The 23,168-nt window shown below is 37.7% G+C and overlaps 1 protein-coding gene across 2 annotated transcripts in view; it reads left to right on the forward strand.

Annotated features, from left to right (window-relative positions):
- MLLT3 (MLLT3 super elongation complex subunit) overlaps window positions 1-22,443 on the forward strand; it is a 276,492-nt gene extending 254,049 nt beyond the window's left edge. For both annotated transcript variants that reach the window (XM_054501809.2, XM_063650503.1), the window contains exons 6-11: window positions 1,438-1,513; window positions 3,553-3,682; window positions 6,305-6,404; window positions 12,304-12,375; window positions 13,588-13,659; window positions 20,271-22,443. In XM_054501809.2, coding sequence (XP_054357784.1) covers window positions 1,438-1,513; window positions 3,553-3,682; window positions 6,305-6,404; window positions 12,304-12,375; window positions 13,588-13,659; window positions 20,271-20,402 — 582 coding nt within the window. In that variant the 3' untranslated portion in view covers window positions 20,403-22,443. The remainder of the gene's footprint in view (window positions 1-1,437; window positions 1,514-3,552; window positions 3,683-6,304; window positions 6,405-12,303; window positions 12,376-13,587; window positions 13,660-20,270) is intronic.
- The last annotated feature ends 725 nt before the right edge of the window (window positions 22,444-23,168 follow it).

Here is a 23,168-nt window from a genome sequence, read left to right on the forward strand (position 1 = left end):
GAGATTGGGGTGTGTGTATGACACTCTTTCCTTGCCACTAACAGGTTGTGGAATTAAAGAGAATTTACAAAAAAAGAATGGCAACATTTTCCCTTGACTCATTTGGACCTGTCTGGGTCTTGTTATGAATATTGGCCTCCATTTGTGAACTGTGGATGAAAAGGGTTAGGGTTGGGTCATGGCCTTGGGCCACAGTTAGATTAACTGGCTCATAATGTGATTGAACTATTGACCTTAGCCTCATTACCACTATGTTTTAACCAGTTGAGTCAATCAAACATTACAGAAAGGGTAATCAAGGTATCTCTTAGAAGGACACCTGTATTTCTCTAATGACTAGTAATGGTGAGCTTTTTTTCATATGTTTGTTGGCTGCATAAATGTCTTCTTTTGAAATGCAAATCAAGACCACAATGAGATACCCTCTCATGCCAGTTAGAATGGCAGTCAATAAAAAGTCAGGAAACAACAGATGCTGGAGAGGATGTGGAGAAATAGGAACACTTTTACACTGTTGGTGGGACTGTAAATTAGTTCAACCATTGTGGAAGACAGTGTGGCGATTTCTCAAGGATCTAGAACCAGAAATACCATTTGACCCAGCAGTCACATTACGGGGTATATACCCAAAGGATTATAAATCATTCTAGTATAAAGACACATGCACATGTATGTTTATTGTGGCAGTATTCACAATAGCAAAGACTTGGAACCAACCCAAATGCCCATCAGTGATAGACTGGATAAAGAACATGTGGCACATGTACACCATGAAATACTATGTAGCCGTAAAAAGGATGAGTTCATGTCCTTTGCAGGGACATGGATGAAGCTGGAAACCATCATTCTCAGCAAACTAACACAGGAACAGAAAACCAAACACCACATGTTCTCATAAGTGAAGAGTTGAACAATAAGAACACATAGACACAGGGAGGGGAACATCACACACCAGGGCCTTTCAGGGGTCAGGGGCTAGGGGAGGGATAGCACTAGGAGAAATACCTAACGTAGATGATGGGTTGATGGGTGCAGTAAACCACAGTGGCACATGTATACCTATGTAACAAACCTGCACGTTCTGCCCATGTATCCCAAAACTTAAAGTATAATAAAGAAGTATTTTATATCTAAGATGAAAAGAGGGAGACCTGTATAGCAGTAAACATAGGAGTGACATCAAAGCCAGGCCCTTTTCTCATGGAACATCCAGGTGTTTATCTCCTCATTCTTAAGTTTTTATACTTGTTTCTGCATCTAATAAAAATAAAGTGGTCACAACAAAAGACAACATGACTGTCCTGTGTTAGTAATTTGACATAATGAAATGCATCACGGTTTTTGAAGAGGATGGTTTGAGCAACAATACTGTTTTCAACTTTAGATGTGTGGTATCCCATAAATTTATTGATGGTGCCTTTTTATTCTTCTTTAAAGTCTGAACAACCCAGTCCTGCCAGCTCCAGCTCCAGCTCCAGCTCCAGCTTCACACCATCCCAGACCAGGCAACAAGGTATCAACATCCCCTGCAAACTAGGAGATGCTTTTCTCATAAAACATCTTAATGGCACTTTGGGAGGCTGACGTGGGTGGATCAAGAGGTCAGGAGATCAAGACCATCCTAGCTAACACGGTGAAACCCCATCTCTACTAAAAATACAAAAAATTAGCCAGGCGTGGTAGATGCGCCTATAGTCCCAGCTACTTGGGGGGCTGAGGCAGGAGAATCCCTTGGACCTGGGGCGGAAGTTGCAGTGAGCCAAGATCGCGCCACTGCCCTCCAGCCTGGGCGACACAGTGAGAATCTGTCTCCAAAAAGAGAAAACAAAACAAAACAAAAAAAACCATCTTAATGCATTATCACCTTATACTGTTTTATTATTCGAATCATAACTTGGCTTTTATGCAGTTGTATTTATTTCCCTTAGGAATACAGTTGAGTATTGTTCTGATGTACGAGGCAAGGCTCTACAAATTCCCCTTTTTCCGGTCCCTGCCATCAGATTCTCATTGCTACAAAAGGATTATAGACACAGCCCATCCCAGGGAGTTCCCAAAGGAAATACAATAGCAAAAGCTTTAAGAGGCTTTGACATAGGGAAATAGGTTTTCATCTTTCCTCCTGGACATATTTTTTTTCTACATGTTAATAGTCTTTAAGGCAATACTAATTGGCTATCTTTTAAATATATATTTTTCTCTACTCATGATCAAGTGTTAACTTGAATTCAGAATAAAGACATTTAAACTAGAATATTTAACTAATTATATTTTCCATTTTCGTGTATGTGGAAAATCTTCAAATGTGTACACTCTTTTTACATGAAAAATGCGTAGGTATCAAAGTAGAATTTGTGTTTTAGCATAGTATTGAACATTACCTTTTTCAATGACCACACTGAATTCCTGATGGCTTTGAATGTTTTGAAAAGGATTAAATTGTTGTGTGTGTTTGGACTAAGGCTAAGCTTCCAGGAAAAAAATAAAATAAAAGACAGTAATCGTTTTGGCTATTCAGAGGTCTTGTTTCACTGACTTCCAAAGAAATAAGCCCACTACAAAAGCAGAAAAATTTGGGTTTTGCAGAATGTGAGATTGTAGGGAGTCAAGACAGTAATAGCTCAGATATCTCTGTCATAGATGAGACTTTAGGAATTGCCTAATCCCAAATGAAAGTGTCTCTCTTTCTTTATTGTCTTTATAACCTCTTCTGTTAAGATTAAAACTATTTTTTTATCACATTTAGCCTAGTAAAGTGAAAATAAGCCACACTAATGAATTTGTGTTTGTGTGTTTCATTTCTGTCCTGTCCTAGAATAAAATTAGAGTTTGATTTTTTTTTCTTTTTCCTGTCTGATACTGGATACTGTCCTGATTTTTCTGTGTACCTGATTTATTACATGGTCTTATTTGTATTTATACATGCTGGTATTGTGCCAGTAATTTCTTAAAAAGTAAAATGAAAATTGGCTGCTTAAAATTGCTGCAACAAGACCTTGTGTCCAAGATCAATATGAAGATCAGAGGTAGGATATTACACCATGGAATTGAAATACTTTATAATCTGAACTTGACTGAAATGCTTGCTTGACCTGAAATTGACCTTGAAATAAAAGGAACAGCTAAACCTTAATAGATCAAAAACTACCACACAAAGGCTGCATTGCCAAGAACAAGTTACAACCACAGTGATTTATTAATCTCAACTTTTCAATACATGGATTAACCTAACAAAACATTCAATTTACTAATAGATTTTTCTTTTTCTTTTTATGTATAATTTTTCTTAGGGAAGAAAAATACACAGAAAAAAAATCCTAGAAAATAGAGATTCTTTAATAAACATTTTGGGAATCTATTATGAAAACAATAGTGTTTTGGCAGAGATTGCATTTTAGAAACTATACCAAATTTGCCTTGTAAATTGTATAAATATATATGATGATTATTGTTAACCAGTGTTCAGTGCTGGTAAGCATCCCCCTGTTTCTAATATGGCTAAGTGTGTTTGAGTATATGTTTGATTGCCTGTGGTTCATTGTCATTACTCAGGTCCTTTGAGGTCTATAATGAAAGATCTGCATTCTGATGACAATGAGGAGGAATCAGATGAAGTGGAGGATAACGACAATGACTCTGAAATGGAGAGGCCTGTAAATAGAGGAGGCAGCCGAAGTCGCAGGTGAGTATCTTGGAAGGAAAGGGGTTGCCTGTGATGAAGTCAGACTCTTTCACAAGCCCTGCTGGGATAATCACAGCAAAGGTGTGAAACACCAAAAACGGCAGTAGATGGTCACAGTCATTTGATGCAGGGACTCCTTGGCATGCCTACACACACTTTACAGGGAACTCTTTCTCCTTTTTCTCAGAAAGAGGCTTTTCCTCTAAAAATTTTATAGGAAAAAGTCACATTAGATGTCCTTGTCCTTGGAAATGTATGCCAAGTGGCAGGACTGACTGTTGAACTAAAGTCTGTTTTCATTTGAAGAGTTTGTGTTGATCCACTGCTGGAGATAGTCTCAGAATTTGAAGAAATCTGTTTGCTGTTTGTAGTTAGAAATACATAATTGGCTCCAGTGAATTATGTGTGTGACCTAATTAAAACTAGGATCACCTGTGTGTTTTCCAGAAAATAAATTCCTTTTAAGTGTGCTGACAATTAGGTGCCTTAAGTAGCTTTAATGCTGTGAGGCATAATTCCATGTTATAAGGTGGTAATTCATGTCACTTATAATTAATACTCAACTTGAAATTGCCCTGAGGATTTTATTTCTTTATCATGAAGAAAACAAATAGGCATGCTTGCTTTAATTTGTCTTGAGTGGAAAAAATACGAATCTACTTGAATTTAAAATCCAATTACATTTATAATATATTGCATTAAATCTTTCCCTATTATCCATTACTATGTAGAAGACCCTAAGATTCAAAAAAAAATGCAGTCTTAACCCAAACTGGAGAGACCGATGCTTCCTAATTGCCAATGCTTTGTCCTCTGAAAAGAGCCTCCTTAGGGTGTGTGCCCCATTAGATATCTCAGTGACTGTTTTTTATGGTCGTATTCAACCCCTGTTTCTCTCCTTGTCTCTCAGACTTACCTGTCAGCATTCCTTTTAAATAGGAGAATATAATCTCTTTAATATGACCATGGCCTTATAACATTTCCCTTTAGAAGTCTTTTGTCTGATAAAAAGGAGACTGGTAGGGAAAAAAGACCTCAAAATGGACTGAAACTTAAAGTAGCTTACTTATATCAACCAAAATCCTGACCACTGCCTGCTCTCAAATTTAGTTGATGAAAAATGTGTGGCCTATTTAGATGATTTCCCAAGTTGTTATTTAGAATATCTGGATATTCTGTGATTAGTTGTTGCCCACCTACTTATTGCTCCAACCCCTGAGTCTGTGTGGTCATCATATAGGTTTGTGAGTCATCTGATATAGATATACATTGTTGGGGCTGCTTTTCTTGTTCCCTGCCTGACATGTGCTGTGTTAGCGTGGCAGTGCCAGTGTAACGTTTGATCTTCACTGCACTTGTGAAGTCTCAACTGTTTAATCAGTTTAAATACTCAGCCTTCCACTTCACTCAAGAAGCATTTTAAAACAGCGCTTCAACTGAACACTTCATTAATGTAATTTAGTTAAGAAAAACAAGTTCTATCAGTTTTTGCTAAAAGGATGTCCCAGTGTATCCTTTTCATTTCCTATCTTGTATCTTGTCTGTCTGAATACATTATAGAGCTAGAATGTGATTGCCTATTCAGAGTGAAAGAAAAACTATCCTGATTTCTAAAACAGTTTCTGTTTCTGAGAAGCATATTACATTAGGTGCTATATAACCAGAGAAGGGGGGAGCAAATACTGAAAGAGGACATCTCTGAGGGAGGACTACTTTCAGCACAGTAGAATAAAGAAATCTCTCCTATTGTGGATAAAAGAAAATTCCATTTTCATCTGAAAAGAAAAAATGGGGAGGAGGTGGTATGTATTGTCTTTAGTTGTTTAATTTTTAAAATATATCATTGTAGTTTTCCAAAGCGGTTATCCCAAACATACTATTTCTTTGTGTTGTTGTAGCGTATTTCCAATGAATTGTTGTATCAGTGTTCAGAACTAGAGACAGCCTTGAATAATGACACAGTAGAAGTTATTGGTAATGGTCCTAGCATGCCGGGCTCCACATGTTCAATCCTTAGATGTCACTCTGTGCTGTCAGTGGTGCAGGGCTGTTTTCCACATTCTTTATGAAGTTTCGTTTATGTGGTTGCTTCTTCCTCTGCAGCGTGTATTCTAGACATGTTTGTAACTTTTTCATCTGTAACAGAGAGGAGGAAGAAAGGAAAATAAAGGTAGTAATCAACAAACTAATTTTGCTGACCTTCTGTAAGCTTGAGTAGCATGCTTGATCATAGTAGGTGGGTAGAGCAGGAGAAGGGAGATGAATGAATAAATGACCCCAGTAAAGTATAGTGGCTGAGCACTAGCTTTGGGCCACATTGCTTGTATTTGAATTCCAGAGCCACCATTTTTACCTATGTGACCCTAGATGAGTGACCCAGTCTTTCTGAGTCTCAGTTGACTCATCTGTGAAACAGCAGATCATGGAAAGAGAAATGGCAGGTAAAGCACTTAACACAGTTCCAGTTACAAAGTAAGCACCAATACATGTTAGCGGTTGTGAGTTAAAATGAACTTGTCAAGGGTTAGTGTTTGGATTCTGTGCTTTCCACGCCTGTTTCTATGGGTATTTCAAGAATCATCTGTTTGTAGTGATGTGCATAACTTGTCTCTTTCTTTTCAGAGTTAGCTTAAGTGATGGCAGCGATAGTGAAAGCAGTTCTGCTTCTTCACCCCTACATCACGAACCTCCACCGCCCTTATTAAAAACCAACAACAACCAGGTAAATTGTGGGGTTTGCACTTTGCAAGACTCTGCAGAGCTAGGTGTAATCATTTTTACAAAGCATGCAAAACTTTCATCCCTGAATTTTAAACAAACTTCCTCTTGAGGCCAAATAGATGGGAGGCCACAGCCTTTGGAATAAACACATAGTTAGGGTAAAAGAGGTTCTGTTGTCATGAGAAGATGAATATGTACCATCAGATGGGTTAATTAAGTTAGTACAATAAGAGAGGGTGAAAAAAGTATTGCCCATTTACCATTTACTACTGATTTCTATATACTTTACACCTCAGCAGTAAGTAGGTGCCTTAATTAGGAAGAATATGACCTTTGGGCCTAGTACAAAGCTTGGTTCTTTACCACTGGTAATTTACTGGTGGCAAATTAACTTTTAGCTTTTGATTCTCAGTTTCCTTATCTGTAAATGACATTAACACTACCTTTTAGGTTATTGGGAAGATGACAAATAATATATGTAAAGAGCAAAAGGCAGTGCACAGCCCCTACTTGGCACTCAGTTGATGGTAGTTTATTATTATAGGTGTTCGGCCTCAGTTTTCTCGTCCAAGATAGAAAGATTATTACTTGGGATTTTAAGGAATAATTAATAAAATGCTGAGAAAATAATGGTCATTATCATTGTTACAACTTGAGCTAAAGGAAAGCTTATTAATTTGATAGTCAACTCAAAATATAACTATTTGGATAAGATCTAGGCAGAACTTTGAAGGCTATGATAAAGAGCATTTGTTAAATAAATTAAATTGGGATATTTTCTTTACCAACGAAAATAAACTATTTTCAGTATCATGAATAATGTAAAAGCCTCATTGAGCATTGAATTGATACTCTCATTACCATAAGTTTTTCTTATCTTTTTGTGTCGGCAGATTTCCTATGACCTCTACAATAACTGCTTAATTCAAGTTACTATATGAATATTAACTTGAAAACTAAACAACTGTGTTTTTCTGAAAATACTGTTTCACAGGTGTCCTTCAATTTTAAATGGTCTTGCCCTTAAATTCGTGGTCTTTGTGTTACTTGGAAAATGTTAGTTTATAGCTGAAGACTTTTTCTTTTTGCATTTTATTTAAAGCACTAGCAAAGATCTCTTATAGTTTAAAATTCCTCATTTATAAGGTTTGTCTATAATGCAAATCCGTTCTTGTTAAGTAGGAATGATACCAGTACTCTTTGTTGTACCAGTTACAGTTCAACTGCAATTTCTTTGTATCCTACATTAAAATCAAAGTCCAGCCTCATTATCTCTTATAGATGGGGTATTCAGTGAGTTATTTACTTCTTTTTCCATATCCTGGCTCTTCCCCATCTTCAGGGCCAGCTGTGCTCATGGCCCAGCCGTCTTTTACCTCTGGTGCGGATGCCTGCCACCACAAGTCAGGCATTTCAGAGGAGAGTAAAAAGAGGAAAGACGTATGCATCATGGCCAATCAGCTGAGAACACTGGACTGGTTAACTAGAAAATTTGGGATCCTTTTGTAAATTTGTGCTTCAGTGAGAACTAGCATTAGAATAGAATTTGAACCTTGGTGAGATTTTTTTTTTTTTTTTTTTTGAGACGGAGTTTTACTCTTGTTGCCCAGGCTGAAGTGCAATGGCGCGATCTTGGCTCACTGCAACCTCCGCCTCCTGGGTTCAAGCGATTCTCCTGCCTCAGCCCCGTGAGTAGCTGGGACTACAGGCACATGCCACCACGCCCAGCTAATTTTTGTATTTTTAGTAGAGACGGGGTTTCACCATGTTGGCCAGGATGGTCTTGATCTCTTGACCTCATCATCCGCCTCACAGCATGCTGGGATTACAGGCATGAGCCACCGCTCCCAGCTGATGATATTTTTAAATCCAATTTAGGCATATTTCAGCTTGATTTCTGTATCCAGTGGGTGGGGTATGAGAGCTACAATACTTCATGGGCACAGCAGTGGCAGGGCCAGGAGTGTAGGCCATTAGGCTCTGCTTTTGTGCCCCTCACTAATCTCCTTCAGTATCTCTCCTAATCATAGTGAAAAGTGGGCTTGCTAGGGAATGCAGCTCCAGCAAGCCCCTTTCATGCCCTTCAAACCTTATGGCTTCACTTAAGTCCTTCCTGAATGGGCAGTCTTGAACTGACCTTGGCTTTAGGGAAAGGTTTAGACTCTTTGTCAGACTGTTTTTTGCCTGTCTAGCAAAACAAAACCAAAAACGAATAGTATCATCTATCTGGAGAGGGTAAAAGTTACCTTATCTGATTAAGTAGCATACCCCTGGTTTCTTGGTGTGTTTATTTGGCAAATGTTCCTTCACACATGTGAATCATCAGTCTGCTGATAATTCACATAATACTCTATTATGTGTCACTTTCTCCATGCACCTGTAAGCATGGTAAGAAAGTCCATATGCTTCCACTTTTAGCTAGTCTGGGTTAGGAAATATATATACCACAGGAGGGCTTACCTCCTTAGAGCTATGTCTTGGAGCTGAGAGGACAAGAAAAGGTTTCTTAAACCTTGTTTATTATTGGTTTCCTAGCCCCTCAAATCACTTGCACTGGGGTCAGGTGTGATGCTATCCCTTTAAGTCAAGCTTCTGGGACTTAAAAAAAATTACTAGTATATCTTAATTCTCTATGTTGATGGTGTAAGAGAGTAAAAATTTCTTAAAAATCTAAAAGTCAACTGAATTTCACTCTGGAATGACTTTTCAGTTGTATTTGAATGTGTGTGTGTGTGTGTGTGTGTGCAGGAGGGAGGGAGAAAAGTAGGGGGAGAGAGACAGGGATAGAGAAAGAGTATGAATCTGAATTTTCACGATAAATAAAGAGTTGAGAACATACTTGGAAGGACTAACTCCGAAATGGGAACACTCTGAGTTTCCTTCTTCCATACTCCTTGCCTGTTCTCTCTCTCTCTATGAATTGATAATGATCTCTGAGTTTGATAAAGTACCAGGCAAAGCTGAAATGTCCATTGCCTTTTCTCAAATCTTCCAGGGACTAGAGAAGAGGGGAAGTACTAATGGAGCCAAATATTTTCATACTAAATAAAAGTGAACATAGAGTCGCACGTCAACCAAGCAAGTAATTAACCTGAGTATTGTTGGGAGCTACTGTCATTAGAGCATGAAAGATCTATCAGTAGAGAATCCATCTGTGAATAACTGAGTTGTCATTCTTCATAAAGTGATACAGAAAAATATAATCTTGAACGTTTGTCAAGACATTTTTTCAGATTAAAGACAAAAGTGCTACTAAACCACAATTCTTCTATTTTCAGAGACTGCTGTATCTATAAATGGAGTAGCTAGGCAGTCTAGGTAGCTCTGCTTCTCTCAGTACAATTTAATAGGTAATAATAGTGTTGCATCATTTCAACCAGAGATGGTTTTTTCACTCCAAACCTCCCTTATGTGAGTTTCAAACAAAAACAAAATACCACATCTTTTTTAGCCAGAAGCTTGGCAGGGAGGGAAGGGAGAAAGGACTTGAAGAAAGGAAGTGATCCATTGGACTCGGGTTAATATTCAGAATATCATAAATCACGTATCAGCCTGCAAGGCATGTTGAATGAAATTAAAAAGAGTCTATCCAGTTAAACTGGTTTAAAATAAGCCTGTGGAAGACAAGGTGTTGTACTTTTTTATTCTGGAGTTGTTTCCCTAAAGATAAGAAATGATCATAAATAAAACAATTGTCTTCAGCAGGGCTCAGCTCTCTCAGAATGAGGTTTTGACAAAGCTGTTTATTTTGGAGCAGGGAGAGATCAAAGAAGGAAGATTAACTGAGCCCTCTCTGGGCAGCCACTCAGTAACTTGAGGCGGGTCACTGACACCCAGAGCTTTTGTTCCTGCCACTGCAGCTTCAGAAGAAAGAAACTAGGATTTCAATGTATTTTGGCCTTCTGTGCTGTAGCACTTACGGAATGTGTGGGGTGGGACTTAAGCGTCCAAATGTTCTATTTTCTGCTTTGAAGAAAAGGTGGCAGAACTCTGTAAACCTAGTTAGCAAAGTTCTATTACAAATACAGCGTCCTCAAGTCACTTCAACACCCAGAGTACAGGAGTTGGAGGAGGGGATTGTGGGAGGCAGCGGGATATGATGGGAACAAAATTCAGTTCTGTAATGCACAAGTCAAGCAGGCAGGCACTTTTTTTTTCTTTTTTTCTTGCCTGAAATCTCAGCAGATTGTCTTTGCATGCCCAGCCCAGTATCTGAGTTGGCGAGGAGTGCCATCTACTGACCTACTTACTCCTAGGTCTCAGCGCTGATTTTTCCCTTGAGGTCTAACTTCCAACAACAATGGAGGAGGAAATTGTGAATGTAGTGGAGTATTTGGTTTCCTTTACAGTGGAGCACGTTAAAAACGATTGCCTTGCCTCTGCTAATAAGTAATTTCCTTGTGTTGCCAAAAGTATTGTATTTTAAGTTAGCCTGGTCAAATTAGTCATTTGGTTATCTTCGTATTAAAAATGATGAAAAAAAGCATGATTGTCAGGAAAGACTGTTAGAAGGACACTTTTTACTCATGCATTATTCTCAATTAAAATAAAAATATGCTCCTTCAGGAGTATTTGGTCTTTTCCAGGATGTCATGTTCCTATCCTCATCCAGTAAAATGTTTATTAGTAATAAAAAATGTTAAAGCTGAATGGGAATCTGGGTGTTATCTTGTTCATCTCTCCCTTTTCATCCTTTGCAGTACAAAAATATTAAATAATAAGGCTGGGACTTGAACTTAGGCTTCTGAGCCTAATCAGTGCTCTTGCCACTACAGATTAAAAGTGGACTCATTCTTAAAATCTTTATGTTATGGAATGTGGTAAACTTATGGACAGAGCTGTTACTAAGTTACAGCAGAGAATGGGTAAAGAGAACAGTAGGAATATAAAACTTCTTAAGATAAATTAGGTCCTTTATTTGGCATTTTCTTCCTTTAATATTAGTCTCCAATTATAACAACTCACTTCATAATGAGTTATAATGAAAAAGACAAATTACTTTGCTTTTTGTGTTTATACACACTTGTAAGCACTCATCATTTATAAATTTAGTGGTTTCAAGCTTTTTCAAGTGAGGGCCATTTAAAAATACTTCCCTTTTAATCCTCAGTTTTGAAGATGCTGTCAAAGAAATCAGCTGCATTTATTAAATAATAATTTGCTTCTCCTTTTTATTAAGTGGGAACATAGCTTCCCACAAAAGCTTCTATACAGTATGTAAAGCTATTCATAACTTAAGTTGTAATCAGTCCAGATAAAAGGAAAAGCAGTTGGAGTTTTACCAATGGTAAACACCTCATTTCTTAAAACACAGAAGATAGTCCTATCTCTTTATTTCTTGAGTTCGAGGATCTCAAATTGGGAGCAACTAGTATAACTCATGGCCATCTTCATTTCCAAAGCTGCATCAGTTTTGTGCATATGAGTAATTTTAGAATGTGAAAGTTAGGTACTAAAAAGGGCATTTGAGTATTTGTTTTTATCATCCCTAGCATACTGAGCACTAGTAGTCATGCTGAAACAGCAGAATGAATAGGAAAAAAATTCTTGCCAAAAGGAACTATAATCTCAGTATAACTCAGCTGCTATACATATGGTGAGAGTGTTGTCGCAAAAGAGAAGCAGCCTTGGAAGCTTAGATCAATTTCCTTATCATCAACTGTGTTATTTTTTTTTTTTTTTTTAGTTCTACTCCTCTGACTCAGCATTTCAGATCTAAGTAATTCATTTTCCAAGGAAAATAAGATTAGAGAGAAGAAGGAAAATGTATAGAAAAGAAATGCTATTTGGAAAGTAAATGTTACTGTACATTTCATTCAGTGAATGCCTTTGTTTATGTGGCTGGTTAGCTAAGAGATGCCTGAAATAAAATTTAACACAGCATTCTCTTTGATCCCTAGATTCTTGAAGTGAAAAGTCCAATAAAGCAAAGCAAATCAGATAAGCAAATAAAGAATGGTGAATGTGACAAGGTAGGTTTCCAGTCTGTTACTAGGAGGGCTCCAACACTGACAAGCCTTCTGTTTCTTTGTGTTCCCCTTGATCATCCTTGCTGGTTCTCCTTTCATTTTCTTCATCAAAGTGCCCAAGATGCCCAAATGATGAGTATTTCGTCCCAGTGCTTTGTAGTTTGTTTTCCATGTGTTGTTTATATCTTCGGTATTAAGCTTGGCCTTATGCTGTCATTTGCCATGATGCCTACATTGCCAAGGGATTTCAGGCACATTGAATTGGGAAGTAAGAGAATTGTGTTAGAGATACAATGTTAAGGAATCTCAGATGTAGATGAGCAAGACATCTGATGCTAGTGCAGTGTGCTTTCCCAGAGTGTGCATCATGCTTCTGAAATCTGACTACAAGACCTGGTAGGGTTAAGTTACCTGGTTTGGGCAGAGCCCTAACCCTGCTTTGTAGGGCCAGGGCAGACCTCTGTAATGCTTCACAAATCTTTCATTAGCCTTTATCGCAAATGGTGCTGGGGGCACCCATGCAGTTACACTAACAAAGACTCGTGAGTCTGAGCATATGGAAAGAGAGGTACCCCCTCTCCCCTTTCAGGGGAGCTCTTCACAAATCAGACGATAATTAGATAGTGATCCCTGTTTTTCATAATACATTCTTCTGTTCTTCTGTCACTTGCTGGCATTGCTTACTAGCAATATTTGGTATGACCAGGAAGCCTTTTTAAAACAAAAACAAAACAAACAGGAAAAACCCCACAAAATTCCCCTGACTTCATTGGTAATGTACATTGTTGTTTCCATGTTCAAACTTAGAATTTTTTTCTCTTAGAAACCTTCTGAGATTCAACAATGAAAAAAAAAATGAAAGTAGCCTTTGTTAATATGTTTAAACTCACAATTTAGCATTTAATTTCCCTACCTTTTGTAGAGATATTGTTGGAGGAAAGTGAGTCTACTGACTTGAATCTTCATAAGAGCAATTAAGTCCAAGAATTCACTCCAACTCCCTTTTTGAAGTTGGCGTGATAAAGGTAATGACTGGTCCGAGACAGGCTTGGTCTGCAGAGGCCTTTGGGCACTGAGTGCACACAGCCTAGGCTGGAGTGGTATAATGAGAAACCTCCAACTGCTGCTGCCTGTGTGTTCTTACTTACATATTCATTTATTTTTGAACTACTTCTTAAAGTGCTTGTCCTTTTCGGGGACATTCTTCTCTTTCAGGCATACCTAGATGAACTGGTAGAGCTTCACAGAAGGTTAATGACGCTGAGAGAAAGACACATTCTGCAGCAGGTGAGAAATGCTTTTTAGCACAACCCTTTCCAGAAACTTCAAGACTTGGTTTGTCCTGCAGTAGTGTGATAGCACCTGGAGGCCACTGCAGCCCCACGCTATCAGAACCTGGCGAATGCCACCTGTAGATGTATTTGGGAAGGGTTCTTATTTCTGAGGCTACCTAGAAGTCTCCTGTGGAGCTCTATGGCAACTGTTCTCCCTCCTCTAGTGCAGTGGATGGTGAGAACTGGGCAATTTGGGAAGTGATACTGGATTGTAGTGATCCCTCAGATGGCTGGTGTAATGTGGGCTCAGGGAGGGGACAGTAGAAATGCAAAAACCTTTGCGGCCAGGCTTCTGGTTTCATGGGAAAACAGTGATAAGAATTTGAGTCAAGTGTTGTAAACATTTGTGATTCAATTTAGCAACCTTTGCCAATGATATTCTAAGGAAAATAAATATTTTCTTCATTTCCCTTATCTTCTATGACATACATTCTATTATTATGAACTCAACTGTAGAATACTTGCAGTGGAATACTTGTAGAGTGGGGAAACTTCTATTAGTATAATTTGATGTTTTGAGAAGATAAGAAGGGTGGTTTTTCATTTTCATCCAGTTAATGATGTATGCCTCTGTTGCATTACCAGCAGCTATTGGTAATTTTTTTTAACACCCAAAGAGAAGAATGTGTGTTCTAAATTCCGGGGCAGACATGGAGATTGTTTCGCTGTTTGAATTTTTTTCGTTTTTTTTTTCTTTTTTTTTACTATTTTCAAATGACTTGACGTTAGTACTTAATCTACCCCAGCTGTGTGTGGGTTTTTTTTTTTTTTTTAACATTTAATGGCTGGTGGTCACATTTATATTCTGTGTACATTTTTGCTTACGTCTATAAATATGTACTCTCAAACTTGCCAAGTTTCCTGACTGGCCTGATAAGCTTTTTAACCCTTGTAGAGTTTTAGATTTGAACAAAAGACTACAGACCTATGATTCTTAATTGCAGATAAGTTGCATTTCTTGCAGTCTCTTTTTAGTTAGTATGGGTAAGGAAGCAGGACTTGAGTGGCCTACCATAAGTGGTGGTCTAGTACTTTGCTAATATTCTCCTTAGGCCTCTTTTGAAGAACTGACCGTTGTTTTACCTGTCATTTTCCAAATATTTGGGGCTGGCATAATGCTGATTGCAGATCTATTGCATGATCTTTCTCATCTCTTCCCAAACACCAGCTCTGAACCACTGTGGAGCAATTGTCCAATAAAGCTATTAATACCCAAGCTGGGCCCAAATAATAAGTCTCATAGGAGGGTGGGACAGATGTGTGTGCAGGGTTGGGACATCTTCACAAAGAAAGCCCTACCAGTGAGTCAAGGATACTAGGCCATTGGGCAGATCTTACTTTGGGGTGTCATTGGCATTCCCAATTTAATTTTCTCCTTTATTTTGACCTTATAAGAATTGTGAAGAAAGGTGGCTTACTGGAGAACTCCATCCAAGTGGATTATTTTAGTATTCTAGAGGGAGACAGTATCTATGAATTTTTAACCTGGCATAAAGGCACTCTAGGGCACACAGCATTTCACCCTAATTGCATTCCCAGGCCGGTTGAAAGCTCTCAGTCTTTGGCCTTTTGCCTTGTAATGCAGCTGAGGCTTGTGATTATGATACCATGATGCATGTCCTGTCACGGTTTACTGCTTAATTAATTCCTTTTGTAAAACATAGCACTATTGAGGACTAATGTTATTCTCCACCTTGAGGGCTGCTCGTCTCATGGAATGCATTCCACGAAGTCTATGTATTCTCTGCCGTGCAGACTTGAACACCTGAAGCAGAATTTCTGGTGGGCCCAGGATCACATCTAGGTCCTTTCCTGTTAAATGCATCCTATCCAAAAATCTGGCCTGATGATTTTATTTGGCTCACAAAAAGCGGTTAATAGCTTTGTTTTACTCTGGGGGCATGCAGTCCTGGCACTCGGCAGCTAGTTTAATGAACAGACAGCATTGGATCAAGGAGCCTGTGTTCCTAAGCCACTTTTTCAAAGGGTATAAATACAGTAGAGTAGACACAGTCAAACCAAGAGAAGTGATTACCTAGGACTGATGAATAATTTGATTCCTCTTTAAACCACATGTTCCACATTTATTTGGAAAGTGAGATTGAATGTATCTAACCTCCCCAGCAATTCAGCTCTAAGCCTGGATTTGCATCCACGTCTGGGGGAAGAAAACTCTGTGGGAAACCAGGTTTCCTTAGAGGGTAGTTTAGCAGTTTAGAAGCCAGCCATCATTCTTTTCGAATTGTCTGCAGGGAATGGGGAATCTGTGGTGTATTAGAATATTCCTTCTAAGAACCCAGAGAACCCTCCCTGAGAAGTGTTCTGATGAAAATGATGTTCTCCATCCTGGGAAATTACTTGTCACATCTCAGCAACCCTTGCAGATTGGAGCCTGATGGCCTACCCCTTAACCAAGTGTAGAGCACACATTTTTATGTGGTGGTTGTCCACGCTTTCCAGACCATAGTAGAGGCCATTCTATGGGAAGACCTATGTTATCCCAGACCTGGCTCTACTCCATAGGGAAGCAGTTAAAGTAAAGCCTGTTCATTACTCCCCACACAGCGAAGAGGCTGCTTCACATGGAAAGAACCCTGGTTTTTGAAACTATAATCAGACTAAAATCAATGCATTTACCTTTGTATAATTAAAAATTGGGGAAGGGAGCCACAGATCTGACAAGTGAACCTTACCCTGTTTAAAACAAAATGAGACATCCAACAGCCTGCGTAGTACCGCTTGAAAGGCTGATGTGGCAGGAAATAATCCATCATGAATGTTTTCACAACAACCATCATCTGAAGAATGAGTTAAGCAGTTTACACACTCTTCCTTTTCCACTACCCATATGTACTCGGTTGCCTGTTTTTCTTATCTGCAGTCACTCTATCTACTATTATTATTATTTTGGACAGACATTAATTATAGCACTATGATGCAGAGTAATGACATCAAGGTCAAGCCACACTGCATCAGCAAAGAGGGTATTCCTGTAGGAAGGCAGAGTGTTCTTCAGGCACTCATGGGATGTGTTCAGGCTTTGTGGCATGTGTCAATGGAATAAAGCATGTTAATGTTGTTTCTGATGTTCTAACTATCAGGATTCCTGGAAAGCAGTGCACACTTATTTTTCTTTATGGAGCCCTTACTTAAACGAGGATGTGGGCACATGCTCTAATAATTCAGATCATTAATGCCGTTCCCTTTGGCAAATAATTCCCAACTCCCCAGCTGCTGCCACTGCTACTACATTAAGGCTGTTTCTCTGCATCTACCTTGATGTATTCTTGTGGGCTCTCATAAAAATGTGGGGCTCAGTTAGATTTATCAGATCCCCTTTATATTGTTGTGCATGTGTGGCTGCAGGCCGGGCACAACATGGTGATAGAGGAGGTAGGGGGTGGTGATGGAAGTACTGGAGATCTGCAAGATAGCACAATGCATGAGAAATGCCCGGGCTAAAGTTTCTAGTGGGTAAAAGTGTTTATATGCTTTAAAATTAAGTGGCTTTTTTTCTAGAAGGGATTTTTTATTGCCCAGTTTTCTATTTGTTGTTAAATAATTAGGGAACAACTATATTGGGTCGTGGAAAACTGTTTTCTTAAAAGAATGAGTTACAATTTTTTTTTTAATTCAAGCCGGCCTTTCTGAGTTTTAGTTTCTGCATTTTCTTGCCTCATTTATTTTAGTGCTAATGAAATGGCTAACACTCGTTGGGGGCGAGAGGAAAAAGCATCAGGTCTATAATTCATGTGCAGTTTAGTTACCTCCCAGATAATTAAGGATCAGTTTATAAGGTAATCATAATCATGCTATCCTGACTTAGGTAGCAATTTACCATTTATAAGAAGCTTTATTTATGATATCTTATTTGATCATCTGCCCAAACTTGTACAAGTAGAACAGGTAGCATTACTCCCATTTTCCAGAAGAGGAAACTGAGGCTCAAAGGTTATGATGTTCTGTCTAATACCATTGAAAAAGTGAGCAGAGTCAGAACTTGATATGCCAAATCCAGAACTCTATTCTGAATGCTTTGTCAATTACCTACTGGGCAGCTGGCTGAGGAAAGGAGTCAAATTCTAGTCAGCTTGTTATTTGCCTCCATTGTATAAATTTGAAATTATAATAGCTCTAAAGAGACTACTTGTTTCCATCCTGAAATTTACGCATTTTCACTAGATTCATAGTATTTTTGCACAAAATGGCAAAAAAATTATTCCAGAAAATACATAGTTCAATTGATGTTAATTACATAGTAAGTATATGATTGACATGAAAAGCCTCTGTGGGCATAGTTGTGTGTTTGTGTTTCTGTATGTATGTGGATATGTGTGGATGACTTGTTGAAAGTTCTGTTACTAATAACTAATAAAACAAATGCGTGTCCATTTTAGATCTTTTAGTGTTAATAAGATCTTGTTGGATACATTTTTACATAAATGTAGCACTTTAACCATAATTGGGTACACCTCTTCTAAGTATTTCTTGATGCTTGTAACAGAACCTTGAGTCTAGTGGTTCAAACAAGTGAGGTTTTCTTCTGACTCCCTCCCCACCTATAACAGTAAACCTGGAGGTAAGTATTCCATGGTCAAGGTAGTTGCTTAAAAGATGCCACTGATGACACAGGCTCCTTGTCTTTCTTTTCTTCCATCTTTCATATGCTGTATTCGTCTTCTTAATGGGAAGACAGCTGCTGCACTTCCAAGCACTGCATTCCCATTGCACACAGGAAGAAGGAAAGAAGGCAAAGGATGCATACCCATTGTCCATACCCTTTTCAGAAATATTCCTGAAAACAGTGAGTTCTGACAAATAAATTGTAAATAGCAGCATCTGACAAGTGCTGCAAGTAGGTCTGGAGAGGCAAGCGTTGTAGTTGGGCAGCTCTCAGAAAATCGGCCTTCCATTAATAAAAAAAAATTAAAAAAGGAATAAATCGATATTTGCAGCATCTGTCATTGCTTCCACTATGAGAGTAGCTTGTTTTAATATTAAGGCTGTAGTTATATCCGTAAAAAATAGTTCCAGAGATTGGGTAAGACAATAACAGCTCAATCTGGAGCTGAGCAGTTAACTGGATTGAGAGTTAATATGTCATGCTTCTGTGAAAGTCAAATAATATGTCAGGAATGGGGAGCACATTTTCTATTAAGAGCCACTGACCTATAGGGAGTAGTTCACAAATTTACTGTATTTTTTAAAAGAAAGCTAATTGTAAGAAGAGAAGGTTAAAAGTTTCAGTTCTGCTGTTACTCAACGTGGCATTAGGTAATCTAAAACTTCATGAAATAAATGATAGGCTCAATAATTAAAATTAGTCTCTTTTTTAAGATTATTGACCTAAGGAGAATCAGAGGTAAGTGACAGAAAGAGAATAACAGACAACTCAAATCAGGTGGAAGTTTGCCAGCTGTTTACTCTGTGCAAATTTTTTTTTATTGCCCTGATACTAACTTTGCTCCCTCCCCCAAAAAACGTTATCCCCAACATACTGCCCAGATACAGCATCCATGTCCAATAAAATTATTAGTAGAATAGGAATGGTAAGATACTTTACATGGTAAAAGAATCTCTCAAACCAATCATCAACTTCATTCTTAATGTTGAGACTTCAGAAGTGTTCTCCTGAAAGCCAGGGCAAGAGTAACAGTAACCGTCACCTCTGTCATTTAACATTTTTCTGAAAGCTGGAGCCAATACAAGAAGAAATGAGGTATAACTTTTCCAAATGACAAGACAAAGGCATCCTTTCTTTTTCTAGATAATATTTCTATTTAATTGAATACCTTAAATATTTAAAATCTCCCCAAAATATTCAGGGGAATCAAGTGAACACAACTGAAAGTAATAAATATGTTTTTATTTTTATGTTAAAGTATAACAAAGCATTCAGGTAGATGCATTTTCACCAAGTGACAACATCTTATGTAACCAGCACCCAAGTCAAACAACAAAACAGTTCCAGTACTCTAGAAGGCTCCCTTGAGCCCCCTCTGGTCACTACCTGTTAAGGGGGTGGGATTATAGACAGTTTCTTTCTTTTCTTTTCTTTTTTTTTTGAGTTCCTGTATTTTCCAAATTATTAACAATTATATAATGATAAAGGAAAATGATTTTATATAGGGGTGTGTGTGTGTATGTGTTTGTACTTAAGTAAAAGTAGTTTTGTTATTTCTCGGCTGGATTTTTCTTATGTCTATTAAGTATAACCACTGTCTATTGAGTCAGTAACTAATTTTTAAAGGGGTCTTGAAATGTTATCTCCCCCTAACTGCTCACTCACAGTTAAATATTCTGTTCATGACTTGAAAGCAGGAATCAGTTTAAAGGGTATGAAAATCAAGACAGGTTCTCACTGGGAATTTCTAAGGCTTAATATACCTTTGACTTATCAAGCTGACTGAGACAGTTTAATGCTATTCATGGTATGGGACCTTGTTGCTATAAATACGAATATTTATCACTTGATTCCATATTTGATCGCCCCTCCATTACTCTCTCTATGCCTTTTGATGTTTGCTGCGTATTGCCCAAACTTTCTCTTCTTCACTCCTCTAGATCGTGAACCTTATAGAAGAAACTGGACACTTTCATATCACAAACACAACATTTGATTTTGATCTTTGCTCGCTGGACAAAACCACAGTCCGCAAACTACAGAGTTACCTGGAAACATCTGGAACATCCTGAGGATATGAAAACTGGATGCATCAAGAACAATTGTATTTTTTTTTTGTTTTTTTTTTTTTGGTTGTGATTTTTTGTTGTTGTTGTTTATATGAAAACACTCAAAATGATGCAACCAAAAGGGAAAAAATAAAAATCAAACAACCTTCAGCTTTATTTTTCTTTAAAGCCAGTCATCATCTCTTGATAAAGGAGAGGTTAAAGCAAACCAGCCTCAGCGGACCACTCTTCTCTCCAAGGAAATCCCCGGGAAGAGTTAGCCTGGATAGCCTTGAAAACAAACAAATCAAACACAACACAAGAAAACTCAAAGAATGTGTATGGTATCATGTATCTCTCTGTGGTGGTTCATTCCACAGGACGAATGCATATTCAACACACTGCCTTATTACATAACTGATCTATTTATTATCGCATACAGATATTCTAAGTCGTTGAGGGAATGACACCATCAGACATTATAAGTACTTGGTCCCGTGGATGCTCTTTCAATGCAGCACCCTTGCCATCCCAAGCCCAGTGACCTTACTCGTATACCGTGCCACTTTCCACCAACTTTTTCCAAGTCCTTTAACTCGTTGCAGTCTGTATTTTCCACCTTTTGTTTTTCCAGTTCCAGGACACAGATTATCAACTGGGGGGACCAAATAGCCACCTTGATTTTCTTCTTTGTGGTCTTTTTCCTGAAAGTTGGGGCCCAGTCCTTGGCTGTATCCATGTAATGATCTTGGACCATGGTAGAAAATGCACCAAATAGGATCATATGAATTGCTGTCTAGCCTTAGTCAATAAACTCGTAGGACTTTTAAACAAAAGTGTACCTGTAAATGTCCTGAATCCAGCATTGTTGAGCTGTCATCAACATTCTTGTGTCTGTTTTACTGTTATAATATTAGGTGAATATGGAAGTAAAGGCATTCCACAGGATCATCATTTAAAAAAAAAAAGAATTCTGGTCCTGTTTTCTAAAAAAAAAAACTGTTGTAGAAATTCTTAATTTGGATCTATTTATTAGTAAGAGTTTCAGCTTTCTTCTGCTGCCAGTGTGTTACTCATCTTTATCCTAAAAATCTGGAATCAGAGATTTTTGTTTGTTCACATGTGATTCTCTTAGACACTTTTATATTTGAAAAAATTAAAATCTTTCTTTGTGGGAAAATTCTTGGTTATTCTGCCATAACAGATTATGTATTAACTTGTAGATTCAGTGGTTCAATACCTGTTTAGTCGCTTGCTAATATTTCCAGAAGGATTTCTTGTATTGGTGAAAGACGGTTGGGGACGGGGGGATTTTTTTGTTCTTGTTGTACCCTTGTTTTGAAACTAGAAATCTGTCCTGTGGCATGCAAAAGAAAGCAAATTATTTTTAAAAGAAAAAAACCAGTACCCTTGTTTTGAAACTAGAAATCTGTCCTGTGGCATGCAAAAGAAAGCAAATTATTTTTAAAAGAAAAAAACCAAAGTACTTTTGGTGTCATTATTCCATCTTCTCCATAAGTGGAGAAATGAAAAGTAAGAACAGCTCATCTTCAAAGTTTTTACTAGAAATACAACCGAAATGAAGAGAAATGAAGAAATACTTCTGGATCCAAAGGTTCGTCACTGGATCAGCCTTAAGAAAGTCTCTATGTGTGCTAATAGACCAGTATCTCCCTTGTTTGTTCCCATGCCAGATGCTGTCTTTTCATACAGAGATTAACTAGTGTCTGTACAGAAAATGGTCTTTCCAGACCCATTCTTTTGGGCAGTTATATAAATGCAGATTGATAATGGAGTTATTTCTGCATTTTAAAAAGGGGATTTTTTACACTGTTTCTTTCTATCCAAAGAAACTATTTTTCCTTTAAAAAATTATAATACAGCCATGCTCCTTGTAAATTATTTCTCTGAAGCGTCCTCCCAGAGGACAAGTGTACTTTCTCAATAATGTTATGATTCTTAATGATGATTGGCATGATCCGTACTTGAAGCATTTGTTGTACTGTCCACTTCTCGATGTGCAGAGAAACTTTGAGTCATTTTGGACATTAGATGATTGATCAATTGTGTGGTTTCAGTTGCGTTTTGTTTTTAACTTTATAGCTGGAAGGGGAGGGTAATGTTTATATGGAAATGTTGCAAATTTTTAAAATATTTTAAAATTTCCAACTGCTAACTCACATATTCTGATCAAGCCAGAAGTTTATGTGGTTTAATATATCTGTGTAGTTTAACTAGAAACGTATATATGTAGTTTAGGCCATTTTTATTTCTGTAACTAAATTATGGGGCAAAAAATCTGATTTGCCAATGTAAAATTTTTTTCCCTTAAGTTACTAACCAAGAAACTAGGTAAGATAAGAAATGACGAAACAAAAATAATGATAAGAAGGGCAGCTATTATATGATAAACTTTAGACTTGAAAATTAGGTAATAAAGTTAATTTCTTCACAGTATCCTAAAATGTAAGTTTGTAAATTGATAAAATTCAGAAAAACTTATCCATCTTCTACTCATCAAGATAGCAAAATAAGTTTTTCACAAAATTAAGAGTGAGAGTTACGTTATTTTTTTTGAAGTGGTAATCTTGCTCTTATCTAATTTTTAAATACAGAAATAAAAAGATCCCTTTGAATTAATTTCAGGTAGTTATAACCTCTCTTAAAATAACCCCTTCAGTTCTGTCACACTTATATACACCCAACTTTGAAGCCTATTAAGAATATCTTTGACATGTGAGTACGCTAACAGTGGCTCTGGTTTCTTAAGCACAAAGGGAAAATGGCAGG

The sequence above is a fragment of the Pongo pygmaeus genome, chromosome 13 (genome assembly GCF_028885625.2).
Source record: "Pongo pygmaeus isolate AG05252 chromosome 13, NHGRI_mPonPyg2-v2.0_pri, whole genome shotgun sequence".
Lineage (NCBI taxonomy): Eukaryota > Metazoa > Chordata > Mammalia > Primates > Hominidae > Pongo > Pongo pygmaeus.